At 33.0% G+C, this 19824-nt stretch overlaps 1 protein-coding gene across 4 annotated transcripts in view; it reads left to right on the top strand.

The window, feature by feature from the left end:
* The window catches only part of TES (testin LIM domain protein), a 103184-nt gene that overhangs the window by 60387 nt on the left and 22973 nt on the right, over positions 1–19824 (top strand). For 3 of the 4 annotated variants that reach the window (XM_052000726.1, XM_052000725.1, XM_052000724.1), the window contains exon 2: positions 7904–7989. In XM_052000726.1, the coding sequence (XP_051856686.1) occupies positions 7904–7989 (86 nt within the window). Of the gene's footprint in view, positions 1–4556; positions 4617–7903; positions 7990–19824 lie in introns of all 4 variants that reach the window. The other variant, XM_052000727.1, reaches the window with a different exon arrangement.

The raw sequence follows: 19824 nt of genomic DNA, 5'->3' as shown, positions 1-19824 counted from the left end.
GCTCCCATAGGTTTTGCTTGTCAAAGCAAAGCTCTGACCTTAATCTCTCAGAATTAGGCTGGTACCACATTTCTTTTTCTTTTTCTCAGGGGTCTATGGGTACTCTTGAAGGGTGGTGATGGTTGTTGTTGTTGTTGGTAGTGGAGAGCAGAGGTTGGACTCCCAAAATATAGTAGGGTTATAGGCCAGTGTGATGAGGTGTCTCAAAAAAAATTCGTTGGTTTAGACCATCTCCAAATTGAGCCAAAAATTGTATTATGCTGCTGATAGTGGGATGATTTTCAGAATGGATTTTTAGCTATTAGCAAGGAAAAAGACTTGGACTCTAAATTCCCTAGCAGAATTCACAATCAGGAGAAAGACCCCATAAAGGCCGACTAAGTTCCTAATGAACTAATGATGCCATAAGGTGGGCAATTCCTAAAGGAGTTAACCATTAGAATCCTTAGCAAGTAGGCTAATCCCAAAAGGAGTTAGTGGGGTTTATGCCATTGATGAGTGGGCTAATCCTAAAGGGGAGTTAGCATTTTAAAAGGAGTAAGCTTTGTTTTTAGTAAACTTTAATAAATGGAATCAACATCCTAAATAGCTATAATGAGAAAGATGCCATAAATCAAGCAGTTCTTAAAGGAACCTGCAAAGAAGGTGGGGTATTAGTAGTTTCTTTTAAAAGAGAAAAAATTACTTTGATGGTTTATTCTTTAGCCATCTATTAACTCTGGATTCATGATAATTTTGTCAATATAAGTAATTTGAGAAGGAACAAAAGGCCCACTTAAAGAGATCATCATATCTGTGTTCCCTGTTTCAGTAATTCAGATCCTTTCCTGTCAATTGCCCCTCCCTGTGACTCACCTAGTTCCCTTATTCACCCTATCAGGGAGTGTCTTTTCTGTAATGTTTTCGGTTTGATCACCCATTCTAGTGTATTTTGCTCACAATTTGACACCATTAACACTCTCAAGTTTTTGTTGTTGTTGTTGTTGTTGTTGTTGTTGTTGTTGTTGTTGTTTTGTTTCGTTTAGCAAAAATATTGTTTAACTTTTATAAGGAGATATTTACTTCACAGATTTAGCAAAAACCAAAGTATAAACAATTTCCTTTGAAACCTGGGTTAAGACTGGGGAGATACTTGAGTTTTTACATAGAATTTTAGTTTCATAGAATTTAATTTTTACATAGGATTAGCCCTAACTAATACCCTTCTAAATATGGTTCAGCCACTAAATGACTCTGTGTTTTAGCTAATGGTACAATGGGTGCATTTTGCCCTTTTGAGTTCATTGATGTATGTGTTATTGATATTGACCTTTACCAAAAAGAACAAAAAAAGTAGAAATTGGTTATACGTTGAAGTTCACAGACATTTGTTTCTTACTACATGAATATAAGTAAAGGTTGTTCATGTTCATTTTATTAAGGTGAAGCAGTGCATACAAACATAAGTAAATATAAATATATTACAAACAAATATCAAGTAATGGGGAAGGACTGGAGAAGGTCTAACAACAGAGAGAACCTCTAGATTTCTTGAAAGAAAAGGTATTTTCAGAATTGGTATTTTTTTTTTTGTTAACTTTTTTCAGAGTTAGTAAGGGAGAGAAAAGCAATATATCTTTCGCCTATTAATTACCCTGTTGCCTTTAAGAATGGTGATTTGTGGAATTATAGTTTGTAAAATGGTAGGTGGCCCAGTGGTTAGAATGCTGTGCCTAGAATTTGACCTCAAGCACATACTGACTGAGTGACTCCTGGCAAGTCATTTAATACTTTGCCTCAATTCCTCATATGTAAAATAAGTTGGAGAAGTAAACGGCAAACCCTAAACAGAGTGACAAAATGTCAGACATGATTGAAAAATAATTGTTGGAAATGCCTTCTCACTTTAGCTTTGACAGCCATTATAGCCAAATATTAAAATAAACTTAAATTAGAGGTAGACCTATCAAAAAGTGACAAAGAATTTTATAAAATGAAGCATATTCAGTCAGATTATTCTAATTAATGAAATTTATTTTAAAATACCTGCTTCATCTTTATCTCATCCTTTTAGATATTTTTGTTTGAAATATATAAATTAGTATTTCATATGTATATATGTGTTTATATAAGTAACAACTATATACACATTTGGGGAGGTCATGCTTAAAAATCTAAGCATGGGATCAAATAGTTTGAAGGGGATTCTGCTGAGGGTATTATACTTTTCCTTTTCCTTCTATTGACTTGTTAGCAACAGGTCAGTTGAAATTTCTTCTCCCATTTTTTTCCTTTTTTTTTTTTTTGAAGAAAGATAAAAACTTTTTTCAGCAATCAAGAATCTTCTTCACATTCATCATCTCTTTTTGACAAAATCTTTTAATATTTCTGCCAAATCCTACTTAACTCAGTAGTCATTATTAAGAAAACAGATTTCATTTAATGTCAGTTTTTACAAAACAAAGTTTACTGGTATTGGCAGTTAGTATAATTAATAGATTTGTGGAAATTGCACTTATTTAATTTAGTACAAGTCATCTTTTACTTAAATAAAAGGTCAGAAACATTTTTGGTTTTAATACAGATTTCCAGTTGAGAATAAATGTCCAGGTACTGTACATATTTAAGTAATATCACTGAAAAAGTACATTGGCACAATAATTGCAAAAATAAGGAATTTTATCAGAATGTTAGTATAGGATTCTACATTATTACAGATTTCATTGGTAACAGTATATGTACTGTAATATAATCACATCATTTCTCATTAGCAGTAACTAAGTGAACTTTGTATCATCTACTCTTAATTACCAGGATTTAAAATTACAGTTGTTCATTTTGTGAACAATATAGCACAATAATTATTATAACCGACCAATGACAACCAATGCAGATTTTCACTAAAAAATGATATAAAAATAGGCTTAGAGGTTTTTTCCCATTTTTATTTATAAATCAGTACTTAAGAACTTTATTGGTAAGGGGAGACAACTGTAGAAAATGACTTAAATCCAATGTTTGAATTAATAATAGTCTTAACAACGAAGCAACTTCACAAAGGGGAGGAAACATCTTGAAAGGAATTCTTCTCCCCCCACCCCCCTTTTTTTTTTTTTTAAACAATATACATCAGTATTTTAATTTTATTTAGTTTGGAAAAAATCCTGCTAATTGAGAAAGGACTGAAATGGAAAACAAGAAGCATTTAAATTTTGAGTCACCTGATATGCCTCCTACTCTACTACTACTACTACTACTACACACACACACACACACACACACACACACAAAATCTTTACATAAAATCTAATTATAAGAAAATTTGACCCCACTTTATTATGTTTTTTTCTTTTTTTAAAATGTCTTTTATTTTCATTTATGTATGTATTTGAGCAACAAAGTAATTTTGACTAGTATAAGTAAAAGCTGTATTTGGAGATATTTATGATCATTTGAGGCTAGCTTGCACACAACTTAAAGGAACATTGGTCCACACATAAAATTATAGGTTAGGTACCAGCAAAATCATAAAAAAAGACAGGAAATTGGAACTCAAGAGATAGTACCATAATATTTATCTTTAGTTGTTGGAGAGTCATTGTGACAGAGTAGACAGCCAAGGAAATCTGGGTTCAAGTCCTGCCACTGATATATATTAGCTGATTAACACTGGGCAAGTCACTTAGCTTTGTATTGTCAGCAACTCTCTTAGACTAAAGTGAGTTAGGAGAAGGAGTTTGTTCATCTGAGAGTTGCTTACAACCATGAAATCACATGGTCTTATATTTCTATCCTTTAGTCCTTTATCTTGAAGAAAGAATGAACTAAGGCTTTTGTTTAGGAAAGAAGAATATGATTTCATGTTTTGAAATTTTAAATGCTTAGCTGCTGAATCAATCGGGTTGATCATATATTCTGACCGGGAGACAGTAAAGTTTCTAATTATTTTATTACCCTACTTTTAGGAGGGTAAAAAATTGATGAGAAAGTAAGTGAAGAGGGGGAAAAATTATCATTCTTCCAAATAGATTTTAAAAATAATTAACAAAAAGACATACACAATAGTTATTAATGTCTAGTCTTAAGATATCAGTGATATCAACCTCTTCCAAGAGGAAAAGTTCATGTAACAGTGGGTTAATGATCAAACCAGATCCAGAAGGAGAAAGAAAAAAAGGGAGATGTGAGATGGATTATTCTGTCACAGGGGTTTTAGTTGCCTGGAATAAGCCTAGGCAATCAGATTAAAGGGTCATATTAAAATGGCTTTAACTTGTAAAAGACCATTCATAATTCAGAGATAGAAGATTTCCTTTCAGGTGTCATTTAGGCAGAACAAATTAGTCAAACCTTATTAACTATCCTTACCCTCTCAGGAACAGAGCTGATAGAGAAGATGTATTTAAAGCTAATGTGGAAAAAAAAAAGCCTAAATAATCTAAAATAACAATAGTTAACTTTATATATCACTTAATTTGTGCCTAACACTGTATGTAGTAAGCATTTTACAATTACTATCTCATTTTATCCTCACAAACCCAGAGAAAGTAGGTGCTATTATTATGTCCATTTTACAGATGAGAAAACTGAAGCAGAGCTAGTGATTTGCCTAGGATCATAGAACTAATAAGTCTGAGGTAAGATTTGAACTTGGGTCCTCCTGACTCCAGATCCAGCTAGCTGCCCCAATATATATATATATGGCTGTCCATTTCAGAGTGGAAACTTTAATACAGTTTTCACTTTACCTAAATTTACTTTACACAAGGTAAAGATTCCTGAAAGAAACTTGCATTCTAAAAACACCACCACTATGCTTTTTGTCTCTGTTCCTGCCCCCTCTAGTCCTAACTTCGAGGCATCCATCCTACTGTTACTCCCACATCCCCCTCAAAATCCTAAAAAAACAAAATGAAAGTAGAACACGCTGAATAGAACACCAATGTAGTGAATCAGGGCTTAGCTTGAGACTTCCAGTGCCAAGAAACAAGACTTTTGCCCTGCTCTGCCCACCTGGTCCTCCAGTATGGTGTTCCTTCTGCTTTTTCTTCTCTCTCTGGCCCACACATGTCTTTAAACTGTTCTGGCTTCCCTCCTTCCCTGTGGCCTGGGCAATTATGCATTCTATGAGGTTTCCGAAAGGTCCATTCACATAAAGCAAGAACTGTATGTGTTTTCTTAACCACATTCTTGCCCAGATAATCAAACTTTTTTTTTTTCTTTTGTATTATATATAATGATCATGGAAAAAATCCTCACTGTTACATGTCAGAATCACTAAGAGTGCTTAATTTCCTTTTTATTTATTTTTATTTTTTTAAAACTTTATTATTTTTTTAAATTATAGCTTTTTATTTACAAGTTATATGCATGGGTAATTTTACAGCACTGACAATTGTGCCAAACCTTTTGTTCCAATTTTTTCCCTCCTTCCCCCCACCCACTCCCCAAGATGGCAGGTTGACCAATACATGTTAAATATGTTAAATTATAAATTAAATACAATATAAGTATGCATGTCCAAATAGTTTAATTTCCTTTTTAAACATTAAAAATAAAAATGATTAATTTATGAACAGTTTGGTTTTATTGTTAAATATGTAGTCTAAAAGCAAAATCCATCTACAGGTGTTATTCAGAAGTAGGGATTGGTTATAAATGTAATATCTTTTGTTTGAGAAATCTAGACAAATTTAAATATGACCTTAGCCATGCATTTATCAAAGACTCATCTTTCTGTGATTGTCACCCTGTGGTTTTGAGTATCCATTGATAGGAATGACAGCATAGAGATATGAAGGCCCCTGTTGAAAAGGCCTTTTTCTGGTTTAAAAAGCTATTTCAAGCTTTTTTTTTCAAACTTATCAAAATGATAAGTTACTGAGAGAGTTAGAATCCTGAAGAATCTGAACAACTAGTGTCCTGGTATTCAGAGCTGTTTGTCTTTTTCTTATGTATAGTTAAGCAAAACAAGTTTCTTTAATTTTTTTTTAAATGTTTTTCTTAATTTAAAAAAATTTTTTTTATCTTTTGTTTTCCTGTTTTTTTCAAAAACAAAATAGAGCATTGTCATGTGCCCAGCAGAAGTAAAATAAGTTTCTAACATTTCCTAGGTTCTAGCTGTTTACCCCCCCCTTCTATTAGATATGATTCTGGGAGCTCTAAAGCAATGGTGTCCAACTTATGTAGAAGGAGGGGCTGCTAAACATGAGACTCATTGGTGATCTAATATTGACTTAGAAGAACTCATATTAGTACTACATATTATGTTCTTTTTATTTTAAAAATTTTTCACAATTATATTTTAATCTGATTCAGTTCAGGATATTGTTTTATACTTCTACTATAAATAGGATTATTCTTTAAGTTAAACTAAAATGCTTCTTTCTCTCTTCTCTATCTCTCTATGTGTCTCATCATTTCAATTTTGAAGTAATATGTCAATCTAAGCTTTCTCAAGTCTCCTTTTCCCAAAGGATACATTTTTTTTGTTTCATCTAACATATTTTAGTTTAGTACACTTAAAAAAAATAGGCCATTTGTTTCTTAATACTTTATCTCCAACCAACCTATGCTTTGAACTTCCCATTTCCAATGGAAGAATTTAAGTAACTTCTTATTTCATATAGCAGAAGACAGATCAAGCTGACCACTTACTGCTAAGGGACTTTATAATATTTTCTTGCTTTATGAAATATTAATTTTAATATTATCTCAATTATTTTTGCATAGTCCCACCACATACTCAAACCTTATTTAAATCTTATGTTGTAACTAAAAAAACCCCAAAAAATAAAAACCCAAAGCAATAATTGTGCAAATACAAAGGATATAATGACCCTATCTTACTGTTTATTCAACATTTTGCCCTTTTATAGTCTTCTCTCTCTGACAAGAGGAGGGAAATTGTTACATTATCTTCTTCTTGTTAAAGATTGCTTATTAAAATTACTCAGTCACATTTCCTTTTGGAATTCTTTTTATTCAAGTTACTGTAATCCTTGTATGTATTTATCTTTTGGTTCTGATTACTCTGTTTGTGTAAATCTGGTTATTCTGAATTGCTTGTATCTATAATCTTTTACAATCCAATAATGTCACATTACTGTCATATAATCTTCTGAGCCTCAGGAATGAACAAAAATGTGTTGTGAATCCCCAGAGTAATTTAATATACTACTCAAATTCTTTTTAAATTTATTCATCAATATACAATAACTTGCTTACATTAACTACAATGATAACCCCCCACCTCTAAATTAAAATTTATATTATTTAATTACACTTATAAAATTTTACTGAATCAAATTCCATTGAAGAGTTTTAACATTACATATTTGGACCTTCAAGGACTAAATGGAAATCACTGCTCTGGGTGGAAACCATGAGTTTATATGCCATAATTTAATCATTTCCTGTACATAAAGCACTCTCTTTGTTTCTAGTTGCTTGCCACCACAAAAAGTGTTACAATGTTTTGGCATATGTTAAAGTTTTCTTTATTGTAGGATTTTCTATCCATTTTTTCTGCTTATGGTGGTGTGTGTGTGTGTGTGTGTGTGTGTGAGAGAGAGAGAGACACACACACACACACACACACACACACACACTACTATAGCACTTCAAGGTTTGCAATTATGATTCTGTTGTTTGTCAGATCTTATTTTAGTGTCCTTTTATGTGAAATTGATTCTGAAATAAATTATAATAAGTATTACTAACATCCCTAATTTTCTCTGCATTGGACTTGAGATAACATCATCTACCAAGGTGTTGTCACAGTTTAATGGTATAATATTCTCCTCTTCCTCCAGCCAAATAGTTTTTAAAAACTATAAATGGAAAATTAGTGGTAGCAAACTTTTTTAAAATTTTAATTTCAATCTTGCATTAAAGGCACATTGTCTTGTTTTCTCTTGAACAGATGGGCTTAGGTCATGAGCAAGGATTTGGTGCCCCCTGCTTAAAATGCAAGGAAAAATGTGAAGGATTCGAGCTACACTTCTGGAGGTAATGCTTTTTAAAAATTAAATCTGCATTATTAGCAAGTTCTTTCTATGGCAATAATTATTCCTTGGCTTTTTTTTTTTTTTTTTTTTTTTGGTACAGTGAGAGAGGGCCAAGTTTGTCTGTCATGATTGCTAATACAGATCTACCATTCTTTATTCTGAGATGTGAATAAAATACAAATCTCTTTTTTCTTCCTGTTATAATTTTGTAATGAGTTAATTTGACCACAAAACCATGTTTTAAAGGGTTTGATTTGTTCATTTTCCTTTTAAATTGCCTTTAGGTCTAGAAAATGGAATCTGATATTTTTGGAGTAGCCATGTGAGTCTTTTATTAATCTGTTGGGATTACATCTTTGGTTCTGGATTTAAGATACAACAGTGCCCCAACTAATATCTTTTCTACATTAGCATCATTAGTATGTTATAATAAAATAAAAATATAACAAAAATTTGTAACTTTATTTGACCATGATATTATAAGATGCAGACCAACTGATCAGCAATATCATCACTGGAAACTCTTAACAATAAGATCATTCCTATACTATGTAATTGAAAAAATGATGGATTGAGTCAGAAGATCTGAGCTCAGAGTTCCAGTTCTGACAATCACTAATTGTGTGACTATAAAGCTATTGTGAGAAGAACATTTTGCAAACCATAAAGCCTTATATAAAGTAAGTTGATTAATGATTATTGTATTGAATGAATGCCAGGTACAAAGTTAGACATTTGGGACACAAACAAAAATGAAAATTTGGCTTTGCTTTCAAAAGATTTACATTTTACCGGAGGCTGGGAGGTAGTGAAACATGTACTCAGTAAATATATACAAAGAAAATAAAAATAATTTTGATGGAAGGGAAGAGAAGAAAGAACATTTGAACTAGGGGTAATTAAGAAAGGTCTTATGCAGAAGCTGAACCCTATCCTGAGAAGGATAAAGAGCAGCATTGTGGAGGGGAGAGCCTCTCTGAACATTGATGAAAAGCTTTTCTAAAGGAATAGTTACTAAAACTAAAATACTATATTCAGAGAACTGCAGATAATCCAATTTGTCTGGAATGTAGACAAAGTGATATAAAGAGAATCTGGAAAGGTAGTCTGAAATCAGCTTATAGATGATTCAACTACCATATGAAGGAATTTGTGTTTTGCCTTGGAAGGAATAGTGAGCCACTGAAACATCGAGAGCAAGTAGTGGCACGGAAGACCTGTATTTTAGGAAAAAATACTTTGTGCAAGGAAGAAAGTGGACAATGAGACAAATTAGCAGGTTGTTGTGGCAGCTCAGATGCTGGTGAAAATGGCTCGCACTAAAATGGTGACTTTCTAGTGGAAAGATGGAAACATGATTTGGAAGCTGATTGGGTATATTGACATGAGGGAAGAGAATTGAGGGAGTGATTGATTCAGATCAACTTAATCTTGGCAATTAGAAAGGTAAGAGAGTTAGTCCCTGAACTGAAGTTTAACTGAAATTAAGAATACTAGGAGAAAGGGATCAGAAGAGAAGAAGTGCATTTCAGACATGGAGAATAAATGGTGTATGGGCAGTGAGGGGATGGAGATAGAATACTAAGTTTGGAAAGATAATGGGATAGATGGGCTGGCAATATGAAATAAATTGAGAAAGGTAGGTAGAAACCAAATTATGAGTAGCTTTACATTTTAGGGGTGTGTGTGTGTGTGTGTGTGTGTTTGCATTTTTAATCTAGAAAGAAGAGGGAGCCACTGAAGATTTTTGAGCAAGTGAATGATATAATCACACTTGATATTTCAAAAAAAGATTATTTTGATAACTGTAGAGAATGGATTATAAAGATATGAGCTTGGAAGCAGAGAGACCAATTTAGAGGGTATTATATTTGTCTAGGAGAGGTAATGAAAGACTGAACTGGAGTGGTGACCATGTAATTAGAAAGAAAGGGATATAAATATAAATGTAGTAGAAGTAGAATTGATAAGGTTTAGCATCTGTTTGAATATAGGGAAGGAGGGAGGAAGAGTAAAGCATGTTTTGTAGGATTGCTAATCTGGATGACTTGCAAGATGATGGTTTCTTCACCAGAAACAGAGAGGTTTAAGGCGTTTTGGGGGGGTGGAGTGGGAAGTGGATGATGATTTTAAGATGTCCATGGCATATTCAATAGAAGATATCCAATAGGAAGTTGGAAAAAGTGGCATTTAAGGAAATGTTGGACTAGATAAGAGAATCATCTATATTGAACACATATAAGGTAATAAGATGAGAGGGGGTTGAAAAAAGGAGTTGTGAAGAGGTCTGATCTGAGTTTTTGAGGTTAAATTTTAATTAGGGAAGAGTAGATATTTTATGATTCAGCAAAAGGAAACTGAGAGGAGAGAACTGGAGAGAAGGGGTTAGAGAATGTGTCAGGAGCTAAAAGAGAGAAAATTCCAGGAGAGATGGGTGGTCTAAAACAGAATTTTATAATGTTTTAATTTATTTTGTTATATTTTCCCCAATTGTATTTTAAATATATAAATATTGCCAATTATATTTTAATCTGGTTTGAACTTCACCTGTGAGTACTTTAAAAAGCCACTGGACTTAGCAAATAATATATAGTTGATAACCTGGAGAGAGAAGTTTTGGAGGAGTGGTGGGGCTAAAACAACCTTAAAAGCAAGAGGTAAGGGCAGTAAAGAAGTAGAATCTGCTAGTATAGGCATCAAAACTTTTAAGTTATAAAAAGGAGTAGAGATATAGGGTAAGAATATGAGGGCTTGGCAGGATCAGGGGAAGAGTTTTTATTTTGTTTTTCAGAATTTCAGAGACTTGAGCTTGTAGGTAAGGAGTTAGGATAGTAGTGGTAGATAAGAAGTAGTAGATAAGACAGTGCAAATGAACAAGCCAGAGAGAATAATAAAAACTGCCCAGCTCTAGGAGGAGATGGAAAGGAAAATTTTGAGGAAACAAGTAGAAAAAAGGAACATCTCTTCCTCAGGTATTGCAAAACAGGAGATAATAGGAGATGGCATAGTGGGGCTTTGGGTTCTAGAATAAAGGACAGATAGCCTTACTCTTCTCAATGAAATAAAACACAAAGTATTACAATTAATATCACTTTTTTGCCTATGAATATTTTCATGGATACTGTTAATGATGCTGTGGGGCATTATTTAAAATTGTGGTAACACTGGTGGTAAAAAGTGATCCTACTCTATAATAGTATTAATAAAAATTAAAAGACCTAAAGGTCTTTTAAAAAGTTAAATGTGACTGCTAAGAAAAAATATGAAATTCTAGCAACTTTTAAAAAGGAAGAAAACTTTATTATATAATATGCTGGCATAAATCACATTTGTTTATATAATGGTTAGAATCAAAAAGGAATAGGTAATTCTTCTCAAATTTTCCTCAGTCACTTATAGTCATTTGACATTCTTAATTGGTTGTTATGAAAATTACAGTCATATAAGATCATAATACTTTTCAAATTTTAAGGTTCATAGCAGGAACTTAGAGATAGAAACAGAGGTCACCAAGCTTTCCAGTAAGGATCCCTTCAAGCTACATATTGAATTAGTTCTAAAATGTAATACTATCTGTGTTTTGTTGTATTTTTGTTTATTTGTTAAATATAACTTTTACTTTTTACTTTTTACTCTAATTACTTTTTAATCTAATTCGATCTCTCTAACTCAGAATACTGTTCCTAAGAAGAAGCTTATTTTTGATAGAAAAAGAAGCATATTATTAAAATGCTTGAATATTCTGTTTATAGAGAAGCATCACAGACTTCCATATTTTTTTTAGTAGCTGGCTATAAAATACCCATTTTCACCTATGCTGATATGTGAGTATTAATGTTTATTTTTAAAGCAGACAGCTTTCCAAGGGACTTCCAATACACTTTCAAAGGGACTTTATAATTGTGCTCCCTTATGTTTCCTTCTCAAGGGGGTTATGTTTCTAGGATGCCTTTGAAAGATAAAATCTATAAATACAAAATTGGATGTTACAGAGTACTTCATTTAAAGTTGATACAACTTCTTTGAAAGCTGATTTTTCCTGTTTTGTGAGAGGCTATACTACCCTCTAGTGGGCTAAAGTGTACTTGTCATTTCATAATCCTGTTCACAGTTATAGAGTTAGCCCAGACTAAGTCTATGAAAAAATGTCAGCTTTTTCTGAAAAGAAAAGATTGAAGTTCTTGTTTTTATTGATCTAATGCTATGTCTGTGTACGTTTTTCCTGTTTGTTATATGTTCTTATAGTCTAATTTTTCATGTAAAAGTTTTTAAACTGTTTTGCTGCTGCAAAGAGATAGATGATTTGAATCTTACAAAACTTAAATATTGAATTTAAACCAGATATAACATATTTTAAAATGAGACCTTTGTCATCTTTTTTTTTTTTTACCAGCTGAACTTGTTTGTATGTTGCTTAGCTATCTAGATAGTGCAGAGTTGGGATTTTTATAAGCCATAATACACATAAACATATGTATATAGTTATATATATATGTGTGTATGTATATGTTGTATATACATGCATATGCTTAATATGTCTTTATCTGTATATAAAATATGTATATGTTGATAACAGAAAAGTTAACTGAGTTAATTTTGCATTGACTTTGCCAGTAGAATTGATAAGAGACTTCAAAGACCTATGCCAGAAATCTTTTTTGGCTTATTTCACTACATCATCCTCCTACCTTCCAGCTTCACAAACTCTGGCTAATCTTAAATGGAATGACTAATTTAGCCTAAATCTTCCCTGACACAGTTATGATTTTTCAAAGCTCAACAATGGCAGATCTTTGATATATAAAAAGGATTGTTCATTTCCATTCTCCTATACAAAGACTAATGATTTCACCCAGATGTAACCTCAGAATTTATTAATAACCATAAAAGACAACGAGCCTAGACAAGCCCTCATATCTATCATGGTTTTTCCAAGGTCATTTGAGACAAGAATCCATCTATCTTCCTTCTGATGTGCATTAGAGATAAGTTTCTCTCTTCGTTCTGGCCTTTAGATTCTGGCCTATAACAAAATATGTTACTTATCCTTTTGACTTTATTTCCACAGCTAGAGATGGAACTTGGAACTCTTTCTTATGGTGACAGCCTCCCAGATATAACCTTCCCTTTCTCTGTACCCTCCCTCCATTTCACCCTGTGTATGTGTGTGGGGGAGAATGTCACTTCCTACCCAATGTAGACCATTTATTTGTAATGCAATAAAAACTCCTGGGTATAAAAGTATGAGCTGTATACAACTTGGCATTTTAAGGCACCCAAAAGAAATATGAAACTCGAATTTGGCTGTTTCAGTGACTTCTTATTTAGACATTCCATAAGTCTAGCCAGGCAGCCAAACACAATCCATTCCCAGCTCTCAGCCTTCTGTCTTTGAGTGTATGGCAAGTCCATTTTCCCTTTTTAGTTGCAAGCTAGTTCTGTTCTCAGGTAAAGTTGATTTTTCCTTAATTACAAAGCAACAGTAGCTCATATGTGCTCAGCCATCTTGGAAAATTTTCTAGTTTAGTGATTTCTTTCATAATCTTAAATTACTTTTCAGAGCATCTGTTCAGATTGAAGCAGTTTGGTGGGCTCAGTGGATAGTGTAATAGGCCTGGAGTCAAGAAGACCTGAGTTCAAATCCAGCCCCAGACACTTGCTGCTTTGACCTTTTATATGTCATAAAATGGCTCACAGTCATATATATTTTTGTCAGTTCTCTGTAGCTATTTAAGAATTTTTTTTTTTGAGATAGTATTTGCAAAGGTAATTTTGCCCCCAAAATTGACTAAAGTAGCATGGATAAGAGAAAGAAGATTGGATTCTGGAACAAGAATTTAAATTCTTCTACATTAACTACTTGTATGACTTTAGGCAAGTCTTAATATTTTGAGGCCTTTTTCTTTGCAGATTTAGGGAGTTAATGTATTAGATAGGCTCTGCTGAGGTCTCTACCAGCTCTAGTTTTATTACGATATAATTGTTAACTTTTTTATACTATCTGAGGTCTCTACCAGCTCTAGTTTTATTATGATATAATTGTTAACTTTTTTATACTATCTGAAATGATTTTATGTCTGAAACTTTAATTTTAAGTAATTCAAATTATTTATTTTGCCTTTTTTCATTATTTCTATATGTTGCTTTCCCAACCATTGATTGTAAAAGTTGAGAAATTCTCCAACCATTGGTTGCAAAAGTACTATTATCTTTTTTTTTCTCTTTTTAAAAATGATATAACTTTTACTTTTAGATTAAATATGTATTGTAGGAAATTGTGGCATACTGTGTAAGTGGTACAAACCTTTCTAATAAAAAGTAGAGGACTTGGAGTCAGGAAAACTTGAATTTTCTTTTGACCTTAATCAACTGTGGATTTGGGCAAGTCACACAACCTCCCTAAGGCTTTTTTTCACATCTGCAAAATTGGGATAAAAACACCTGTAATACTTATCACATAGGCAGTTCATAAGATTAAAAGGAGAGAATGCTCTCAGGCATTTTATAAATGTTGATAGTAGTCGTGGAGACTTCTTGTTTCACTTAATATTTATTCTCTGCTCAGGGTTGAACTTTAGTTTAATTCTTGTACCATTTCTAAATATGTTTGAATCATCAGTTTGCATAGAATTTACTTAATAGATTTCTTTGTTAACTGCTTTTCTGTCTTCCATCTGGATATCATCTCAGGTTTTTGTTTTGTTTTTGTTTTTACCTTTAGCTCTTTTGGTAAAGTTGAAGTTCAGAGCCACCACTCTTACCCTTTAGATGTCACCTTTTATTAATTTATTATCCCTTAACCCTTGAATCTAGTTAGTAACTTTTATATAGGAAAAGAAATTAGATATACAGAAGGCAACATTCTTATTTAACCACAGAAATGATACATGCAGGTACCAAAGGTCATCAGGCCCTTGGGATTTCAACCAACCAGCAGGAAATATATTTAGAGTACCATTTTCCAAATATATGTGAATAATACATGTATAATAACTATCATGTGATACTCTGAGTAGTACTTTTGAACTTACTTTTCCTAATGTGCTGCCATTTCAAGAGATAAGGAATAAAGCTCTGCTGCCTGTAGGCAGGAAACTTCAAAGTTTAATAAGAAGATATTGAAACTGATTATTTGAACAATGTCTATCAAAACTTATATGCTACCACTTTAGGAGTGCTACTTTGGCATACTACTAACATATTCCCTGTAATGGTATCATTCCTTTAAATATATGGGCTTCCCTTAATTAGCCACATATTAACCATTATCAAAAAGTTCTCATTATTTTATTTTGCTCTTATTCATCATAAGTTCAATTTTTAAAATTTACTTTTACCAAAATTTATTTAAATGATCTGGCTATTTCTGAAGACCAAATTCACCCTTCAAAGGAAAACTTGACATTAGTGAGGAAATTCAAAGTATGTAATGTGCCAAACCTGGATGCCAGGTTTTAACAGCCTTATTTCCCCTCAGAGCAAGAGTGTGATAAGTAGAGGAAAATACTAAAAACCAAATCATTAGATCACAAAATTATAGTGATAGAAAGTCATATAGAGATAATCTAGTTTATGTTCTTCATTTTATAAATGAGGCAAAGTCAATTATTTGAGGTCCTCAAGCTAGAACTGTATTACATGTTTCCTGTTTTCCATTGTTCTTTCCATTATACCAAACTTCTGCCATTAAGTTTCTTTGATTCTCTGTCATTTGATATGCTCAAGAATTCCCAGTGGCTTGGGATCTGTGGGTAGGTTTTCAAGATCTATTGGATAAATTTCTATTCTAAGCTGGGTACTACTGTTATGCATCCTTGGGGACATATTCTACCAAAATAATCACTGGAGAAGGATCTGTAACTGGAAATGGTAGCCCCTCCCTTGTGTCACTGCCTCCCTCCTTCCTTGTTTCTCATCCTGCCACCTAATGATTTAAGGACTTTGGGGAAATAAAAAAGCAGGTCCTCCATTAGGAAACTGTGCAGTATGGTGGGAAATGTACTAGATCTGGAGAATGCTGAAAATGATGTCTTTGAGGCTTCCAAGTCTTGTGATAATGAGCAAGTCATTTAAGTCTCTAAACCTCAGTTTCCTCATCTGTAAAATCAGGATGAAAATATTACCTATATTAACAACTTGAGAGAATTGTTTGAAAGGTCAAATGAGTTAATGCTTAGTTTTATTATCTATTTTATTATTGTTGTTACCACCAATATTATCACTTATAATCAAGAGACTTCATCCATCTCCTCTTCTCTCTTTACTAACGTTGTATCTTATCCTTCCACTGATATGAAGAATTACAAAGTAGCTTCCTAAAAGTTAGGGGCCTCTGATGGATATCTACCAACAAATATTTTTATTGAGTTCTGAGCATTTACTAAATAAACACTAAGTAAACAAGATAAACCACTAAAGTAAAAAGTTCTAAAGTTATATATTCTTACAAATGTCTGTTATAGTCATCTCATTTCAACTATAATTAATGCGAAGTTCTTGGGATTATTAATAGAACAGTAAAAAGAGTTCTAAATCATTAGAGGAAAAGTTTGGAATGTAAAATATACTTCTGTTCAAACTGGTTTTGATTGGTTTTGAGTAGACAAAAAAACTCCACACATCCAAAAATAGATTAACACATGTGTTTGTCAGGTTCAGTAGCAATAACAAAGATTTCTAGCCATATATGTATATGCTTATTACCAAAAACTTTCTCCTATTTAAAATTATAGTTTGCAACCATGACCTGATTAAATTAAACCAATGTTAAATGTTGATATCATTTTAAGGACCTCCTTTCTTTGAATTGAAGCTCCATTTAGTTGTCTCAGAAAAGCTGTTGCAGAAGTTGTCTTTTTGATACTAAGTATAAAACAGGAGAGGAGGAAGAATTACAACTAGGTGACGGAGTGTGGAGTGCGTCCAGAACTGGACTGAATCAATAAGAGTTAAGTTTGAATGCTCTCTCAGACACTAGTGATGCGACCCTGAATAAGCGCTCAGCCTCTTTGTCTCTGTTTCCTTATCTATAAAATGGTGATAATAATAGCATGTACATCATAAGATTGTTGTGAGAATCCAATGAGATATCAAACCTTAAAGTATTTTTTTTTTGTTGTTGTTGTTGTTGTTTAATTTGTCTGTCTTTCCCATTTGGGATTTTCTTGGAAAAGGTACTGGAGAGGTTTGCTGTTTCTTTCTTCCGCACATTTTATAAACGAAGGAACTGAGACTGATAGGATTAAATGATTTACCCAGGTTCACACAGCTAGTAAGTTATCTGAGGCTGGACTCGAATTTCAGATTTTCCTGACGCTAGACTGGGAACTCTGTCCACTGTACCACCTAATTGTTATTTACATGTTAGCTATATTACTACTACTGTTGTTACTACTAGTATTGCTACCACCACCACAACCACTACAGAATAATACTTTATCACCCCTCTGATTTTAAACATTTATGTAATATTCTATAAAGGTAATAGTCATTTACTCTAGATTTTAATATTTTGTTACAGTACTTCTTACTTAACCACCAGCGTGCTCTCTGAATGTGTATGTGTATTTGTTTTGCAAGGCAGTCTGGAATAGGAAATACAGGGCAGGTCTTGAATTCAGGAAATCTTGGGTTCCTTTCCTTCCTCTCACACAAATAAGTTATGGGATAATGTGCAAGGTTCTTAACCATTCAGTGGCCTGGTAGCTTTCTAAGACTATAAGCTAGCAATCAATAAAAGAAGCAAACATTTATTAAGTTATGTCTCAGGTACTAAAGATTCAAAAACAGAAGTGGAGCAGTCTCTAGTCTCATGGAGCTTATATTATAAAGAGGGAAATATATATACAATATAGATATCAATATAATTTTAATATATAAAATGTTTATTGCAAAGGAGAATATGTACACATGTAATTATTATGTTTTCCATTAGCTAGGCCAATTGGATGAATAGCTAGGTAGGTAAGGCAGGTAAAGAGAAAGAAAAAAGAAAGAATCTTTGGAAGGAAAGACACTGGGGGACCAGGAAGGAACTCATTTAGAAGGTGGAATTGAGGGAAGTAAGAGAGAACATCCTAGGTGTGGAAGAATAGCCAATACAAAATCCTGGAAATGAAAAAGAGAATGAGTTCAAGGAACAGTAAGGAAATTGATGTGAAGAGACTACAGATGTATGTATGATGGGGATTACTATAGTGTAAGAAGTCTAGAAAGATAGGATGAGGGTAGATTATAAAGGATTGTAAATACAAGACAAATTGGAATTCAGATTTAAAAGTTTTATCAAAGAGATCAAAAAGAGAAGTGGATGCATTGTGTAGACAACTTTTATCAAGGAGTTTGATTGAGAAAGGGAGGAAAAATTTAGGATGATAATTATCTATGTTGTTCTTTGAGTTGAGTTTTTTTTTTTTTTAAAGGATGGCGGAGACTTGGGCACATTCATAAGTAATAAGGAAGGAACCAATAGCTAGAGGAAATATTGATGATTAAAGAAAATAGAGGATGAGGATGCAAGTTCATCTGTTGGAGAATATGGGAGGGATCAGATCTAAGATACATATAGAAGACTGACCTTGTTAAAAAGAACCATTTCTTCATCAGAGTATAGATTTAAGGAGGGAAAGAGTGGGTGATAATGTCAAAATGAGATGAGGACAGGAAAACAGAGCTCATAGGGCTGGACTGAAATTGATTGTTAAGTATAAGGTGAGAATCTATGGTTGACACTTATGAGTAGGTTTAAGAAAGAAGATGAGAGTGAAATGATGGAAAATAAATTGTGAAAGAATAAAAAAAGATTGTCTTCATACAGAGAAGACCTAACTGAGATTAAATAGCAAAAATTTGTAGTGGATGCAGGAAGCGTGGTTGGGAGACGTCTTGGACAGTTCAACAACATATGAGTAGAAGAGAAGATTGATACAGGGAGCAATTGACTGTTGAAGCTGAAAGATCATAAGTAACAAAGAGAACTACTCCCTTACCAAGAGCTATCTCCACTAGTTCTGCCCTCAGTCAGTAACATATTGAATACATTCACCATGCTTAGGAAAAAGAACAGGGAACACAGGGGATTCAAGCATAGAATTTGTAGAGTTGATCAGGTTCACTAAAGGATTCAGACAGTAAAAGAGAGTGGCCAGTGTGGGTCATGGAGTGTTGGCCATCAACTCAGTTGGTTATTCAGTCATTGGTTGTCTTCCAAATGATTTCCTTTTTTTTTTTTTTTTTTTAAGATCTCAAAAAATATTTTCAAGTATAAGAATAGAGATAACATCTAGATCGGGACCAGATCTATGGATTTTCCTGGTGAAGGAAGACTTCTTGGGTGAAGAAATTCCCTCTGTGAATTCATTATGGACTTAGACTAGAGGAGAAATGTCTTATTCCTTACTACTTTGAGAGGTATAAAACTCCTTTGCTGCCTAAATCTGATTAAAATATAATTGGGAAATATTTAATAAAATAAAACTAAAATATAATGTAAGATAATTATTATTTGTGGTTTTCTAAGTCAATATGTTGATGACAGAAATCCCTTTCTTGCTGAGTTTAAAATCAACGTAGAGGAGGGTTGGCCAATCACACAGCAAATGTCAGAGACAAGATTTGATCTTATTTCTCTGACTTCAAGGCTACCTTTCTATCCAGTGTGCAACATTGTTTGTCAAATATAAAGCCTTTCAGAGTTAATTTGAAAGGTTAAAATTTAAAAAGAAGCTTCTGTATCTCAGATCCAAGAACTAGACTTTTCCTTTCTATTGTTTACAGTATAAGATTGGAGCTAAAACGAATTAATTCCAATTGTCCATCCAGCCAGTGCTGGTTCTGT

Source organism: Antechinus flavipes, chromosome 5 (genome assembly GCF_016432865.1).
Source record: "Antechinus flavipes isolate AdamAnt ecotype Samford, QLD, Australia chromosome 5, AdamAnt_v2, whole genome shotgun sequence".
NCBI classification, from domain to species: Eukaryota; Metazoa; Chordata; class Mammalia; order Dasyuromorphia; family Dasyuridae; genus Antechinus; species Antechinus flavipes.
Note: the sequence above shows the minus strand (reverse complement) of the source record. Positions and strands in the feature narration are given on the sequence as shown.